Source organism: Somniosus microcephalus, chromosome 4 (assembly GCF_052327205.1).
Source record: "Somniosus microcephalus isolate GS21.2 chromosome 4, FLI_Smic_1.0, whole genome shotgun sequence".
Lineage (NCBI taxonomy): Eukaryota > Metazoa > Chordata > Chondrichthyes > Squaliformes > Somniosidae > Somniosus > Somniosus microcephalus.
In genome coordinates this window covers 185,469,951-185,484,332 of record NC_140990.1, presented here as the reverse complement: position 1 = coordinate 185,484,332, position 14,382 = coordinate 185,469,951, and the positions used below count along the sequence as shown (strand labels likewise).

The following is a 14,382-nucleotide window of genomic DNA, read 5'->3' as shown; positions in this document are numbered from 1 at the left end:
TACAAATATCAGGACACTCCAGGGGCCCTTTACAGATATCAGGACACTCCAGGGACCCTCTACAAATATCAGGGCACTCCAGGGACCCTCTACAAATATCAGGACAGTCCAGGGACCCTCTACAAATATCAGGACACTCCAGGGACCCTCTACAAATATCAGGACACTCCAGGGACCCTCTACAAATATCAGGACACTCCAGGGACTCTCTACAAATATCAGGACTCTCCAGGGCCCCTCTACAAATATCAGAACACTCCAGGGACCCTCTACAAATATCAGGGCATTCCAGGGACCCTCTGAAAGTATCTGGGCACACCACGGACCCTCAACAAATATCAGGGCACTGCAGGGGCCCTCTACAAATATCAGGACAGTCCAGGGACCCTCTACAAATATCAGGGCACTCCAGGGACCCTCTGAAAATATCTGGGCACACCACGGACCCTCAACAAATATCAGGGCACTCCAGGGGCCCTCTACAAATATCAGGACAGTCCAGGGACCCTCTACAAATATCAGGGCACTCCAGGGACCCTCTACAAACATCAGGACACTCCAGGGACCCTCTACAAATATCCGGGCTTGCCAGGGTCCATCTGCAAATATCAGCACACTCCAGGGACCATCTACAAATATCAGGGCACTCCAGGGACCCTCTACAAATATCAGAACACTCCAGGGACCCTCTACAAATATCAGGACTCTCCAGGGCCCCTCTACAAATATCAGAACACTCCAGGGACCCTCTACAAATATCTGGGCACTCCAGGGACCCTCTACAAATATCAGGGCACTCCAGGGGCCCTTTACAAATATCAGGGCACTCCAGGGACTCTCTACAAATATCAGGACACTCCAGGGACCCTCTACAAATATCAGTGCACTCCAGGGACCCTCTACAAATATCAGGGCACTCCAGGGTCCCTCCACCAATATCAGGACACTCCAGGGACCCTCTACAAATATCAGGGCACTCCAGGGACCCTCTACAAATATCAGGGCTTGCCAGGGTCCATCTGCAAATATCAGGGCACTGCAGGGACCCTCTACAAATATCTGGGCACTCCAGGGACCATCTGAAAATATCAGGGCACTCCACGGACCCTCAACAAATATTAGGGCACTCCAGGGACCCTGTACAAATATCAGGACACTCCAGGGGCCCTTTACAAATATCAGGACACTCCAGGGGCCCTTCACAAATATCAGGGCACTCCAGGGAATCTCTACAAATATCAGGACACTCCAGGGACCCTCTACAAATATCAGGGCACTCCAGGGACCCTCTACAAATATCAGGACACTCCAGGGACCCTCTACAAATATCAGGGCACTCCAGGGACCCTCTACAAATATCAGGACACTCCAGGGACCCTCTACAAATATCAGGATACTCCAGGGACTCTCTATAAATATCAGGGCACTCCAGGGACCCTCTACAAATATCAGGGCACTCCAGGAACCCATTACAAATATCAGGACACTCCAGCGACCCTCTACAAATATCAGGATACTCCAGGGACTCTCTACAAATATCAGGGCACTCCACGGACCCTCTACAAATATCAGGGCACTCCAGGAACCCATTACAAATATCAGGACACTCCAGCGACCCTCTACAAATATCAGGATACTCCAGGGACTCTCTACAAATATCAGGGCACTCCACGGACCCTCAACAAATATCAGGGCACTGCAGGGACCCTCTACGAATATCAGGGCACTCCAGGAACCCTGTACAAATATCAGGACAGTCCAGGGACCCTCTACAAATATCAGGGCACTCCAGGGACCCTCTACAAACATCAGGACACTCCAGGGGCCCTTTACAAATATCAGGACACTCCAGGGACCCTCGACAAATATCAGGGCACTCCAGGGACCCTCTACAAATATCAGGACAGTCCAGGGACTCTCTACAAATATCAGGGCACTCCAGGGACCCTCTACAAACATCAGGACACTCCAGGGACCCTCTACAAATATCCGGGCTTGCCAGGGTCCATCTGCAAATATCAGGGCACTGCAGGGACCCTCTACAAATATCAGGGCACTCCAGGAACACTCTGCAAATATCAGGGCACTCCAGGGACCCTCAACAAATATCAGCACACTCCAGGGTCCCTCTGCAAATATCAGGGCACTCCAGGGACCCTCTACAAATATCAGGACCCTCCAGGGACCCTCTACAAATATCAGGACACTCCAGGGACCCTCTGAAAATATCAGGGCACGCCACGGACCCTCAACAAATATCAGGATACTCCAGGGACCCTCTACAAATATCAGGGCACTCCAGGGACCCTCTACAAATATCAGGACAGTCCAGGGGCCCTTTACAAATATCAGGGCACTCCAGGGACCCTCTACAAATGTCAGGGCACTCCAGGGACCCTCTACAAATATCAGGACAGTCCAGGGACCCTCTACAAATATCAGGACAGTCCAGGGACCCTCTACAAATATCAGGACACTCCAGGGACCCTCTACAAATATCAGGACACTCCAGGGACCCTCTACAAATATCAGGACACTCCAGGGACCCTCTACAAATATCAGGACTCTCCAGGGCCCCTCTACAAATATCAGAACACTCCAGGGACCCTCTACAAATATCAGGGCATTCCAGGGACCCTCTGAAAGTATCTGGGCACACCACGGACCCTCAACAAATATCAGGGCACTGCAGGGGCCCTCTACAAATATCAGGGCACTCCAGGGACCCTCTACAAATATCAGCACACTCCAGGGACCATCTACAAATATCAGGGCACTCAAGGGACCCTCTACAAATATCAGGACCCTCCAGGGACCCTCTACAAATATCAGGACACTCCAGGGACCCTCTGAAAATATCAGGGCACGCCACGGACCCTCTACAAATATCAGGATACTCCAGGGACCCTCTACAAATATCAGGACACTCCAGGGGCCCTTTACAGATATCCGGACACTCCAGGGACCCTCTACAAATATCAGGGCACTCCAGGGACCCTCTACAAATATCAGGACAGTCCAGGGGCCCTCTACCAATATCAGGACAGCCCAGGGACCCTCTACAAATATCAGGACAGTCCAGGGACCCTCTACAAATATCAGGACACTCCAGGGACCCTCTACAAATATCAGGACACTCCAGGGACCCTCTACAAATATCAGAACACTCCAGGGACCCTCTACAAATATCAGGACTCTCCAGGGCCCCTCTACAAATATCAGAACACTCCAGGGACCCTCTACAAATATCAGGACACTCCAGGGACCCTCTACAAATATCAGGACACTCCAGGGACCCTCAACAAATATCAGAACACTCCAGGGACCCTCTACAAATATCAGGGCATTCCAGGGACCCTCTACAAATATCAGGGCACTCCACGGACCCTCAACAAATATCAGGGCATTCCAGGGACCCTCTGAAAATATCTGGGCACTCCACGGACCCTCAACAAATATCAGGGCATTCCAGGGACCCTCTGAAAATATCTGGGCACTCCACGGACCCTCAACAAATATCAGGGCACTCCAGGGGCCCTTTACAAATATCAGGACAGTCCAGGGACCCTCTACAAATATCAGGGCACTCCAGGGACTCTCTACAAATATCAGGACACTCCAGGGACCCTCTACAAATATCAGTGCACTCCAGGGACCCTCTACAAATATCAGGGCACTCCAGGGTCCCTCTACCAATATCAGGACACTCCAGGGACCCTCTACAAATATCAGGGCACTCCAGGGACCCTCTACAAATATCAGGGCACTCCAGGGACCCTCTACAAATATTAGGGCACTCCAGGGTCCCTCTATGAATATCAGAGCACTCCAGGGACCCTCTACAAATGCCAGGGTCCATCTGCAAATATCAGGGCACTGCAGGGACCCTCTACAAATATCTGGGCACTCCAGGGACCATCTGAAAATATCAGGGCACTCCACGGACCCTCAACAAATATTAGGGCACTCCAGGGACCCTGTACAAATATCAGGACACTCCAGGGGCCCTTTACAAATATCAGGACACTCTAGGGGCCCTTCACAAATATCAGGGCACTCCAGGGAATCTCTACAAATATCAGGACACTCCAGGGACCCTCTACAAATATCAGGGCACTCCAGGGACCCTCTACAAATATCAGGGCACTCCAGGGACCCTCGACAAATATCAGGACACTCCAGAGACCCTCTACAAATATCAGGACACTCCAGAGACCCTCTACAAATATCAGGACACTCCAGGGACCCTCTACAAATATCAGGATACTCCAGGGACCCTCTACAAATATCAGGATACTCCAGGGACCCTCTACAAATATCAGGATACTCCAGGGACCCTCCACAAATATCAGGACACTCCAGGGACCCTCTACAAATATCAGGACACTCCAGGGACCCTCTACAAATATCGGGACACTCCAGGGACCCTCCACAAATATCGGGACACTCCAGGGACCCTCTACAAATATCAGGACAGTCCAGGGGCCCTTTACAAATATCAGGGCACTCCAGGGACCCTCTACAAATGTCAGGGCACTCCAGGGACCCTCTACAAATATCAGGACAGTCCAGGGACCCTCTACAAATATCAGGACAGTCCAGGGACCCTCTACAAATATCAGGACACTCCAGGGACCCTCTACAAATATCAGGACACTCCAGGGACCCTCTACAAATATCAGGACACTCCAGGGACCCTCTACAAATATCAGGACTCTCCAGGGCCCCTCTACAAATAACAGAACACTCCAGGGACCCTCTACAAATATCAGGGCATTCCAGGGACCCTCTGAAAGTATCTGGGCACACCACGGACCCTCAACAAATATCAGGGCACTGCAGGGGCCCTCTACAAATATCAGGACAGTCCAGGGACCCTCTACAAATATCAGGGCACTCCAGGGACCCTCTACAAATATCAGCACACTCCAGGGACCATCTACAAATATCAGGGCACTCAAGGGACCCTCTACAAATATCAGGACCCTCCAGGGACCCTCTACAAATATCAGGACACTCCAGGGACCCTCTGAAAATATCAGGGCACGCCACGGACCCTCTACAAATATCAGGATACTCCAGGGACCCTCTACAAATATCAGGACACTCCAGGGGCCCTTTACAGATATCCGGACACTCCAGGGACCCTCTACAAATATCAGGGCACTCCAGGGACCCTCTACAAATATCAGGACAGTCCAGGGGCCCTCTACAAATATCAGGACAGCCCAGGGACCCTCTACAAATATCAGGACAGTCCAGGGACCCTCTACAAATATCAGGACACTCCAGGGACCCTCTACAAATATCAGGACACTCCAGGGACCCTCTACAAATATCAGAACACTCCAGGGACCCTCTACAAATATCAGGACTCTCCAGGGCCCCTCTACAAATATCAGAACACTCCAGGGACCCTCTACAAATATCAGGACACTCCAGGGACCCTCTACAAATATCAGGACACTCCAGGGACCCTCAACAAATATCAGGGCACTCCAGGGACCCTCTACAAATATCAGGGCATTCCAGGGACCCTCTACAAATATCAGGGCACTCCACGGACCCTCAACAAATATCAGGGCATTCCAGGGACCCTCTGAAAATATCTGGGCACTCCACGGACCCTCAACAAATATCAGGGCATTCCAGGGACCCTCTGAAAATACCTGGGCACTCCACGGACCCTCAACAAATATCAGGGCACTCCAGGGGCCCTTTACAAATATCAGGACAGTCCAGGGACCCTCTACAAATATCAGGGCACTCCAGGGACTCTCTACAAATATCAGGACACTCCAGGGACCCTCTACAAATATCAGTGCACTCCAGGGACCCTCTACAAATATCAGGGCACTCCAGGGTCCCTCTACCAATATCAGGACACTCCAGGGACCCTGTACAAATATCAGGGCACTCCAGGGACCCTCTACAAATATCAGGGCACTCCAGGGACCCTCTACAAATATTAGGGCACTCCAGGGTCCCTCTATGAATATCAGAGCACTCCAGGGACCCTCTACAAATGCCAGGGTCCATCTGCAAATATCAGGGCACTGCAGGGACCCTCTACAAATATCTGGGCACTCCAGGGACCATCTGAAAATATCAGGGCACTCCACGGACCCTCAACAAATATTAGGGCACTCCAGGGACCCTGTACAAATATCAGGACACTCCAGGGGCCCTTTACAAATATCAGGACACTCTAGGGGCCCTTCACAAATATCAGGGCACTCCAGGGAATCTCTACAAATATCAGGACACTCCAGGGACCCTCTACAAATATCAGGGCACTCCAGGGACCCTCTACAAATATCAGGGCACTCCAGGGACCCTCGACAAATATCAGGACACTCCAGAGACCCTCTACAAATATCAGGACACTCCAGAGACCCTCTACAAATATCAGGACACTCCAGGGACCCTCTACAAATATCAGGATACTCCAGGGACCCTCTACAAATATCAGGATACTCCAGGGACCCTCTACAAATATCAGGATACTCCAGGGACCCTCCACAAATATCAGGACACTCCAGGGACCCTCTACAAATATCAGGACACTCCAGGGACCCTCTACAAATATCGGGACACTCCAGAGACCCTCCACAAATATCGGGACACTCCAGGGACCCTCTACAAATATTAAGTAACTTTCCTGGAGTCTGGTGAATCAAATAACATTTGCATCACACAAGTGCCAGGCATTGACCATTTCCAACAAGCAAGAGTCTAACCACGTCCGCTTGATATTCAATGGCATTACCATCGTCGAATCCCCCACCATCAACATCCTGCGGGTTACCATTGGCCGGAAACTTAACTGGACCAGTCACATCAATACTGTGGCTACAAGAGCAGGTCACAGGCTGGGTATTCTGCGTCAAGTGATTCACCCCCTGACTCCCCAAAGCCTTTCCACCATCTACAAGGCATACGTCAGGAGTGTGATGGAATACTCTGCACTTACCTGGATGAGTGTAGCTCCAACAACACTCAAGAAGCTGAACATCATCCAGGACCATTACCCCATGTATTCTGAGATGTGAAACATTATATCTGGTATTCTGAAGTGTGTACTATTACCACCGGTATCCTGAGGTGTGTACCATTACCCCTAGTATTCTGAGACGTGTACCATTACCCCCGGTATTCTGAGATGTGTACCATTACCCCTAGCATTTTGAGATGTGTACCATTACCCCATGTATTTTGAGATGTGTACCGTTACCCCGGTATTCTGAGATGTGTACCATTACCCCATGTATTCTGAGATGTGTACAGTTACACCGGTATTTTGAGATGTGTACAGTTACACCGGTATTTTGAGATGTGTACCATTACCCCGGTATTTTGAGATGTGTACCGTTACCCCGGTATTTTGAGATGTGTACCATTACCCCGGTATTTTGAGATGTCTACCATTACCCCGGTATTTTGAGATGTCTACCATTACCCCTGGTATTCTGAGATGTGTACCAAATTTGCTGGAGTTCTTTGAGGATGTAACAAGCAGGGTGGACAAGGGCGAGCCAGTGGATGTGGTGTATTTGGATTTCCAGGAGGCATTCGATAAGGTGCCACATAAAAGGTTACTGCATAAGATAAGAGCTCACGGAGTTGGGGGTAATATATTAACATGGATAGAGAATTGATTAACTAACAGAAAGCAGAGAGTCGGGATAAATGGGTCATTTTCTGGTTGACAAACGGTAACTAGTGGGGTGCCACAGGTATCGGTGCTCGGGCCTCAACTATTTACAATCTACATTAATGACTTGGATGAAGGGACCGAGTGTAATGTAGCCAAGTTTGCGGATGATATAAAGATGGGTGGGAAAGCAAGTTGTGCAGAGGGCTCAAAGAATCTGCAAAGGGATATAGACAGGCTAGGTGAGCAGGCAAACATTTGGCAGATGGAGTATAATGTGGGAAAGTGCGAGGTTATCCACTTTGGCATGAAAAATAAAAAAGCAAATTATTATTTAAATGGAGAGAGATTACAAAATGCTACAGTTCAGAGGGACCTGGGTGTCCTTGTGCATGAAACACAAAAAGTTAGCATGCAGGTACAGCAAGTAATCAAAAAGGCAAATGGAATGTTGGCCTTTATTTCAAGGGGGTTGGAGTATAAAAGCAGGGAAGTCCTGCTACAACTGTACATGGTATTGGTGAGGCCACACCTTGAGTACTGCGTACAGTTTTGGTCGCCTTATTTAAGGAAGGATATACTTACATTGGAGGCAGTTCAGAGACGATTCACTAGGTTAATTCCAGAGTTGAGGGTGTTAATTTATGAGGAAAGGTTGAGCAGGTTGGGCCTATACTCATTGGAATTTAGAAGAATGAGAGGTGATCTTATTGAAACATATAAGATGCTGAGGGGGCTCGGCAGGGTAGATGCAGAGAGGATGCTTCCCCTCGTGGGGAAATCTAGAACGCGGGGGCACAGTTTTAGAATAAAGAGTCGCCCTTTTAGAACTGAGACGAGGAGGAATTTCTTCTCTGAGGGTCATAAATCTGTGGAGTTCTCTGCCCCAGAGAGCTGTGGAGGCTGGGTCATTAAATACATTTAAGGTGGAGATAGACAGATTTTTGCAAGATAAGGGAGTGAAGGGTTATGGGGAGCGGGCAGGGAAGTGGCTTTGAGCCCAAGATCAGCCATGATCTTCTTGAATGGTGGAGCTGCCTCGAGGGGCCAAGTGGCCTATTCCTGCTCCTATTTCTTATGTTCTTATTGCCCCATGTATTCTGAGATGTGTACCATTACCCCGGTATTCTGAGATGTGTACCATTACCCCGGTATTCTGAGATGCGTACCATTACCCCGGTATTCTGAGATGTGTACCATTACCCCGGTATTCTGAGATGTGTACCATTACCCCGGTATTCTGAGACGTGTACCATTACCCCGGTATTCTGAGATGTGTACCATTACCCCGGTATTCTGAGATGTGTACCATTACCCCGGTATTCTGAGATGCGTACCATTACCCCGGTATTCTGAGATGTGTACCATTACCCCGGTATTCTGAGATGTGTACCATTACCCCAGGTATTCTGAGATGCGTACCATTACCCCGGTATTCTGAGATGTGTACCATTACCCCGGTATTCTGAGATGTGTACCATTACCCCAGGTATTCTGAGATGTGTACCATTACCCCGGTATTCTGAGATGTGTACCATTACCCCGGTATTCTGAGATGCGTACCATTACCCCGGTATTCTGAGATGTGTACCATTACCCCGGTATTCTGAGATGCGTACCATTACCCCGGTATTCTGAGATGTGTACCATTACCCCGGTATTCTGAGATGTGTACCATTACCCCAGGTATTCTGAGATGTGTACCATTACTCCGGTATTCTGAGATGTGTACCATTACCCCGGTATTCTGAGATGTGTACCATTACCCCAGGTATTCTGAGATGTGTACCATTACGCCTGGTATTCTGAGATGTGTACCATTACCCCTGGTATTATGAGATGTGTACCATTACCCCTTCTTGTGCTTGCTTTCAGATTTGGTCAGAGATTGGGAAAGGATTTTTGGATGGCTCTCTTGATAAAATCTCTCCCAGGAAAGAATATTACGAAGAGGGTAATTTAGCACTGTGGTAGTGCTTTTTAATGGAACGTTGTATAAGTCGTCACTGAAACATGAACCAGAGCTTCCAACTACTGGTCTCAGCTTTGATCCCTGTCATCTCGCTTCAATTGACCTCGGCATCTCTGGGTTCGAGAGAGGGGATATCATTCTGGGATCCCCACCCAGACTCCTACCTCGTGACTTCTGCTGGTGTGCGTGTGTGCTTGCGAGAAAGTGATTCTTCTTGTGGTTGAATATCCTGCCTAGGTTCACAGAGTGAGCTACCTAAAGACACTCAGCACCTGCAGATCCACACACCAACCGCCTTCAGGAGAGCAGAGAAGTGGCACAGTAGATTTGCACACTGACCCTTCAACTCTCAGATCTGGGTTTCGATCTGATTTGATTGGGAGTTTGCCATGCTGTGAGGGCTCAATGTGAAACTCAGTGTAGTAGGAATGGTGAGTGAACCAGACAACATACAGGGAATGAAAGTGATAGTAACACAGTAACAGTTTCAGGCAGTAGAATACCTTCAGTCCATCTAGCCCAACTGTCCACAGTATTCCCTTGGGTCATTGCGTATAACCCTAAATCCCATTTGTTGACAAGAACCTCTCTGGTTCGTTCTTGAAACCAATGTTTCTTGTTCTACCACCCATGCTGATAATCTGTTACTTTGTAACTATTTTCTTTTATTGTGCTTAATTTGTAAATATGACCCCTTGCTTTAATTCTGTACACAGCAGACAAGTTTACTGGGATCCAATTTGTCCAAACTTTTCATAATTTTGAACACTTCTATCATATCCCCTAGATTAGAGATTACACAAACTAGGGTTGTGTTCCCTGGAATTTAGAAGGTTATGAGGTGATCTGATCGAAGTTTTTCCAGATATGAGGGGGAGTTGATCGGCTAGATGGAGAGAAACTATTTCATCTGGTTGAGGAGTCTAGGACAAGGGGACATAGTCTAAAAATTAGAGCCAGACCTTTCAGGAGTGAAGTTTGGAAACACTTCTACACACAAAGTGTGGTAGAAGTTTGAAACTCTCTTCCACAAACGGCAGTTGATGCTAGGTCATTTGTTAATTTTAAAGCTGAGATTGACAGATTTTTGTTAACTTAAAGGATATTGGGCAATGGTGGGTATATGGAGTTAGGTCATAGGTCAGCCATGATCTCATTGAATGGTGGAATAGGCTTGAGGTCTAAATGGCCTCCTCCTGTTCCTTTGTTCCCCTCTGTCTTCTCTTTTCAAGAGAGAGAGGACCCAGGGTATTCAATCTGTCCTTGTATGTCATTCCCTCAAGTTCTGGGATTAATCATGTAGCACTTCCCTATACCCCCTTCAATAACTAAATATCATCCTTAGGAGTAGAAGCTACAGAAGGTTTCTATTCAACATGATCTGAGATTCAGAAATACCAAGGAGCAGCAACATGGTATATAATTTTAAAAGGGTTAACTTAAAATAACGAATGAACTTGCATTTACATAGAGCCTTTCACAACCTCAGGACGTCCCAAAAAGCTTCACAGCCAATGAAGTATTTTTGAATTGTAGTCACTGTTCTAATGTAGGGAAACAGCTTAAGCTAATTAATTGGAAGGTTTTGTTAAACATTTCAATAGAGCACAAGTGGAGCTTCTTTCATCTGAGGCGATAACTCCGGGACTACGCAATGAGTTGGACAAAATTTATAAGTGGGCAGGACAATGGGAGATGAAATTTCACACAGACAATTTACTGAATATAGGCAGGAATAATGGGCAACACACGTATTCCATGAATGGTGTTTAAATAGCTACGGGTGTGGTTGAAAGAGCCCTAGGAGTTTTAGCAGACTTGAAGCTCAACATATCCAACCAGTGCAGAGCAACAATCAGTAAAGCCAATAGGATGTTGAACTCCAGAGCCAAAATAGTTAGAGAATCATGATCAAAGCGCACAGTGCCCTGGTCAGATCTCACCTTGGGTACTGTCCAGTTTTGATCACACAAGGCATAAGGGAGACATTCAGTCACAGGAAGCAGTGCAGAGAGGAGCCAGGAGGCTGCGTCCTAGTGTTAGAGGGTCTGAGTTATGAGACTGGAGAACCCTGGGCTTTCCAACCTGGGAATGAGGCACCTGAGAGGTGATCTTATAGAGGAATGCTTGACAGTAAATGACATGGAAAAAGGTAAACCTGAAATATTACTTCAGACTAATCATCAGAACATTACTATATAAGTTAAAATAGCAAGAATAGGGCAAGGGGACAAAGGTTCAAACTAATAAAAGGAAGATTTTGGACTGGTATTAGTAAATTTTTCTTCACACAGAGAGTGATCAACAGTTAGAATGGACTCGAAATGGAGGTGAAAACCCTTGAATCATTTGGAAAAAAGTTGGATGCTACGATGGGGTGGGATTGTAGGCTCTAGATGGATGAACTAAAAAGGGCCGAATGGCCTTCCTCATCCATATCCATCTTGTGATCCTGTATGTGGAGGGAACTGTGCTCTGTCTCAAGCCTGTGTTGCGTTGTGTTCTGTCTAGTTGAGCATTCCCAGGTCCAATGAAGATAGAATTCAAGGAGGTTAGTCTGGGTGGAGTGGGCTGGTTGACCACCTGTCCTGGGACATTTATTGACCAGCTATACACGAGTGCAACACATCCAATTGCATAAATGCAAGGTGGGCTCCTTCTGCATGCACAGGGGTTTATAGCACAGGGTTTGAAATGGCAACTTTTTCTGTGTTGGTATTACTGAGCCACCAGCTCTCAAAGTGGACTGTCAGGTACACAACTGGAGGCAACGAAGAGAAACCTGGCTTGTCTCAGTTCCAAGTTTAGGAATTTTTGTGGAGACAGTGAGTGCTCCTTTTACCTCTCTCTCTGTTACTACAACTTTGCAGTGTTTTCAAGTCAATCCCTTCATGCTACCAGTCTTTATTGGTGCATTAAAATATTCTAACTTTAAAAAAAAATTGTTCTCAGAATGTGGCCGACACTGGCAAGGCCGCATTTACTGCTCATCCCTAGTTGTTCTGAGGGCATCAAAAGCCAACCACATAGTGTAGGACTGGTGTCACATTTGGCCAAACTGGGTATAGGAGTAGCAGGTTCCCTGAAGAACATTAGTGAGCCAGTTGGGTTTGTACAACAATCCAATTGCAGGGAGCAGATTGAGGAAAATAGCAAAAGTGACGAAGGAGGTATTAAATTGCATGTTCGTCGGTGTCCATAATGTAACTAATAAGGTTGGTGAGCTGCAGGCACAAGTTGCCGCATGGGATTATGACGTGGTTGCATTAACAGAGACATGGCTCAAACAAGGCCAGGAATGGGTTCTTAATATTCCTGGTTACCAAGTACTCAGAAATGATAGAGAAGGAAAAAGAGGAGGGGTGTGGCAATATTGATTAAGGATGTGTAAATAGAAAGGATATACGAGATAGTTCTAGGATCTAGTCTATTTACAAAAGCAAAATACTGCTGATGCTGGAAATCTGAAATAAAAACAGAAAATGCTGGAAATACTCAGCAGGTCAGGCAGCATCTGTGGAGAGAGAAACTGAGTTAACGTTTCCGGTCGATGGCCTTTCATCAGAACTGGAAAAAGTTAGAGATGTAACAGGTTTTGAGCAAGTACAGAGGCTGGGAAAGGGGGAGGGTAGGAAAGAACAAAAGGGAAGGTCTGTGATAGGGTGGAAGACAGGAGAGATTAAATGACAAAAGGGATGATGGTGCAAGGCGAAAGAAACAAAAGATGGGTCTAGAGGAGGAGTAAATGGGAATATCTGAATCATCAGCAACAGCTGCTGCCCGAAACAATGGGGGCAGAGGTTACAATGGGGGCAGAGGTTACAATGGGGGCAGAGGTTATGATCTGAAATTGTTGAGTCCAGAAGGCTATAAAGTGCCTAATAGAACGATGAAGTGCTGTTCCTCGAGCTTGTGTTGATTATTATTGGGACCGTGTAGGAGGCCAAGGACGGGTCAGAGTGGGAGTGGGGCGGAGAATTAATTTAACATGAGTTAAGGAACAGAGGGGGAACTGTTACATTGCTGGGAGTTTTTTTTTATAGCGTTCCAAACCGTGAGAAGAAGATAGAAGTTGATAAAGTGGTTAAAAAGGCATATGGGTTTATAAATAGAGGCATAGAATATAAAAGCAAACGATCATGCTAGAACTTTATAAATCACTCGTTAGGCCTCTGCTGGAGTATTGTGGGCAATTCTGGGCACTACACTTCAGTAAAGATGTAAAGACCTTAGAAAGGGTACAGAGGAGGTTTACCAGGATGTTACCAGGGATGAGGGACTTTAGTTATGAGGAGAGGTTGGAAAGTTAGGATTGTTCTCCTTGGAACAGAGAAGGTTGAAAGGTAACCTAACAGGTTTTCAAGATGATGAGAGGTTTTGATAGAGTAACTAGAGATAAACAAACTATTCCCTCTGGTGAGTGGGTCAATAAGTAGAGGTCATAGATTCAAAATCATTGGCAAAAGATCTGAAGAGGAGATGAGAAATTTTTTCACCCAGAGTTGTTGGGATCTGGAACACTGTACCTGAAAAGGTGGTGGAAGCTGATTCCATAAATAATTTTAAAAGGGAGTTGGACGGGTACTTGAGGATGAGGAACTGACAGTTACAGACAAAAAGCGGGGGTGTGGGGCTAAGCAAGACTGCTCTTTCAAAGAGCCAGCACAGGCACGATGGGCCGAATGGCCTCCTTCTGTGCTGTAAGTTTCTATGATTCTATGAAATCCGGCAGCTTTCATGGCCACTTTTTCTGGTG

The 14,382-nt window shown here is 47.1% G+C and overlaps 1 protein-coding gene across 1 annotated transcript in view; it reads left to right on the top strand.

The window, feature by feature from the left end:
* cyp20a1 (cytochrome P450, family 20, subfamily A, polypeptide 1) overlaps positions 1-14,382 on the top strand; it is a 76,596-nt gene that overhangs the window by 25,230 nt on the left and 36,984 nt on the right. Inside the window, 2 exon segments of the mRNA XM_085985610.1 lie at positions 9,530-9,621; positions 12,763-12,818. Coding sequence (XP_085841736.1) covers positions 9,530-9,621; positions 12,763-12,818 — 148 coding nt within the window.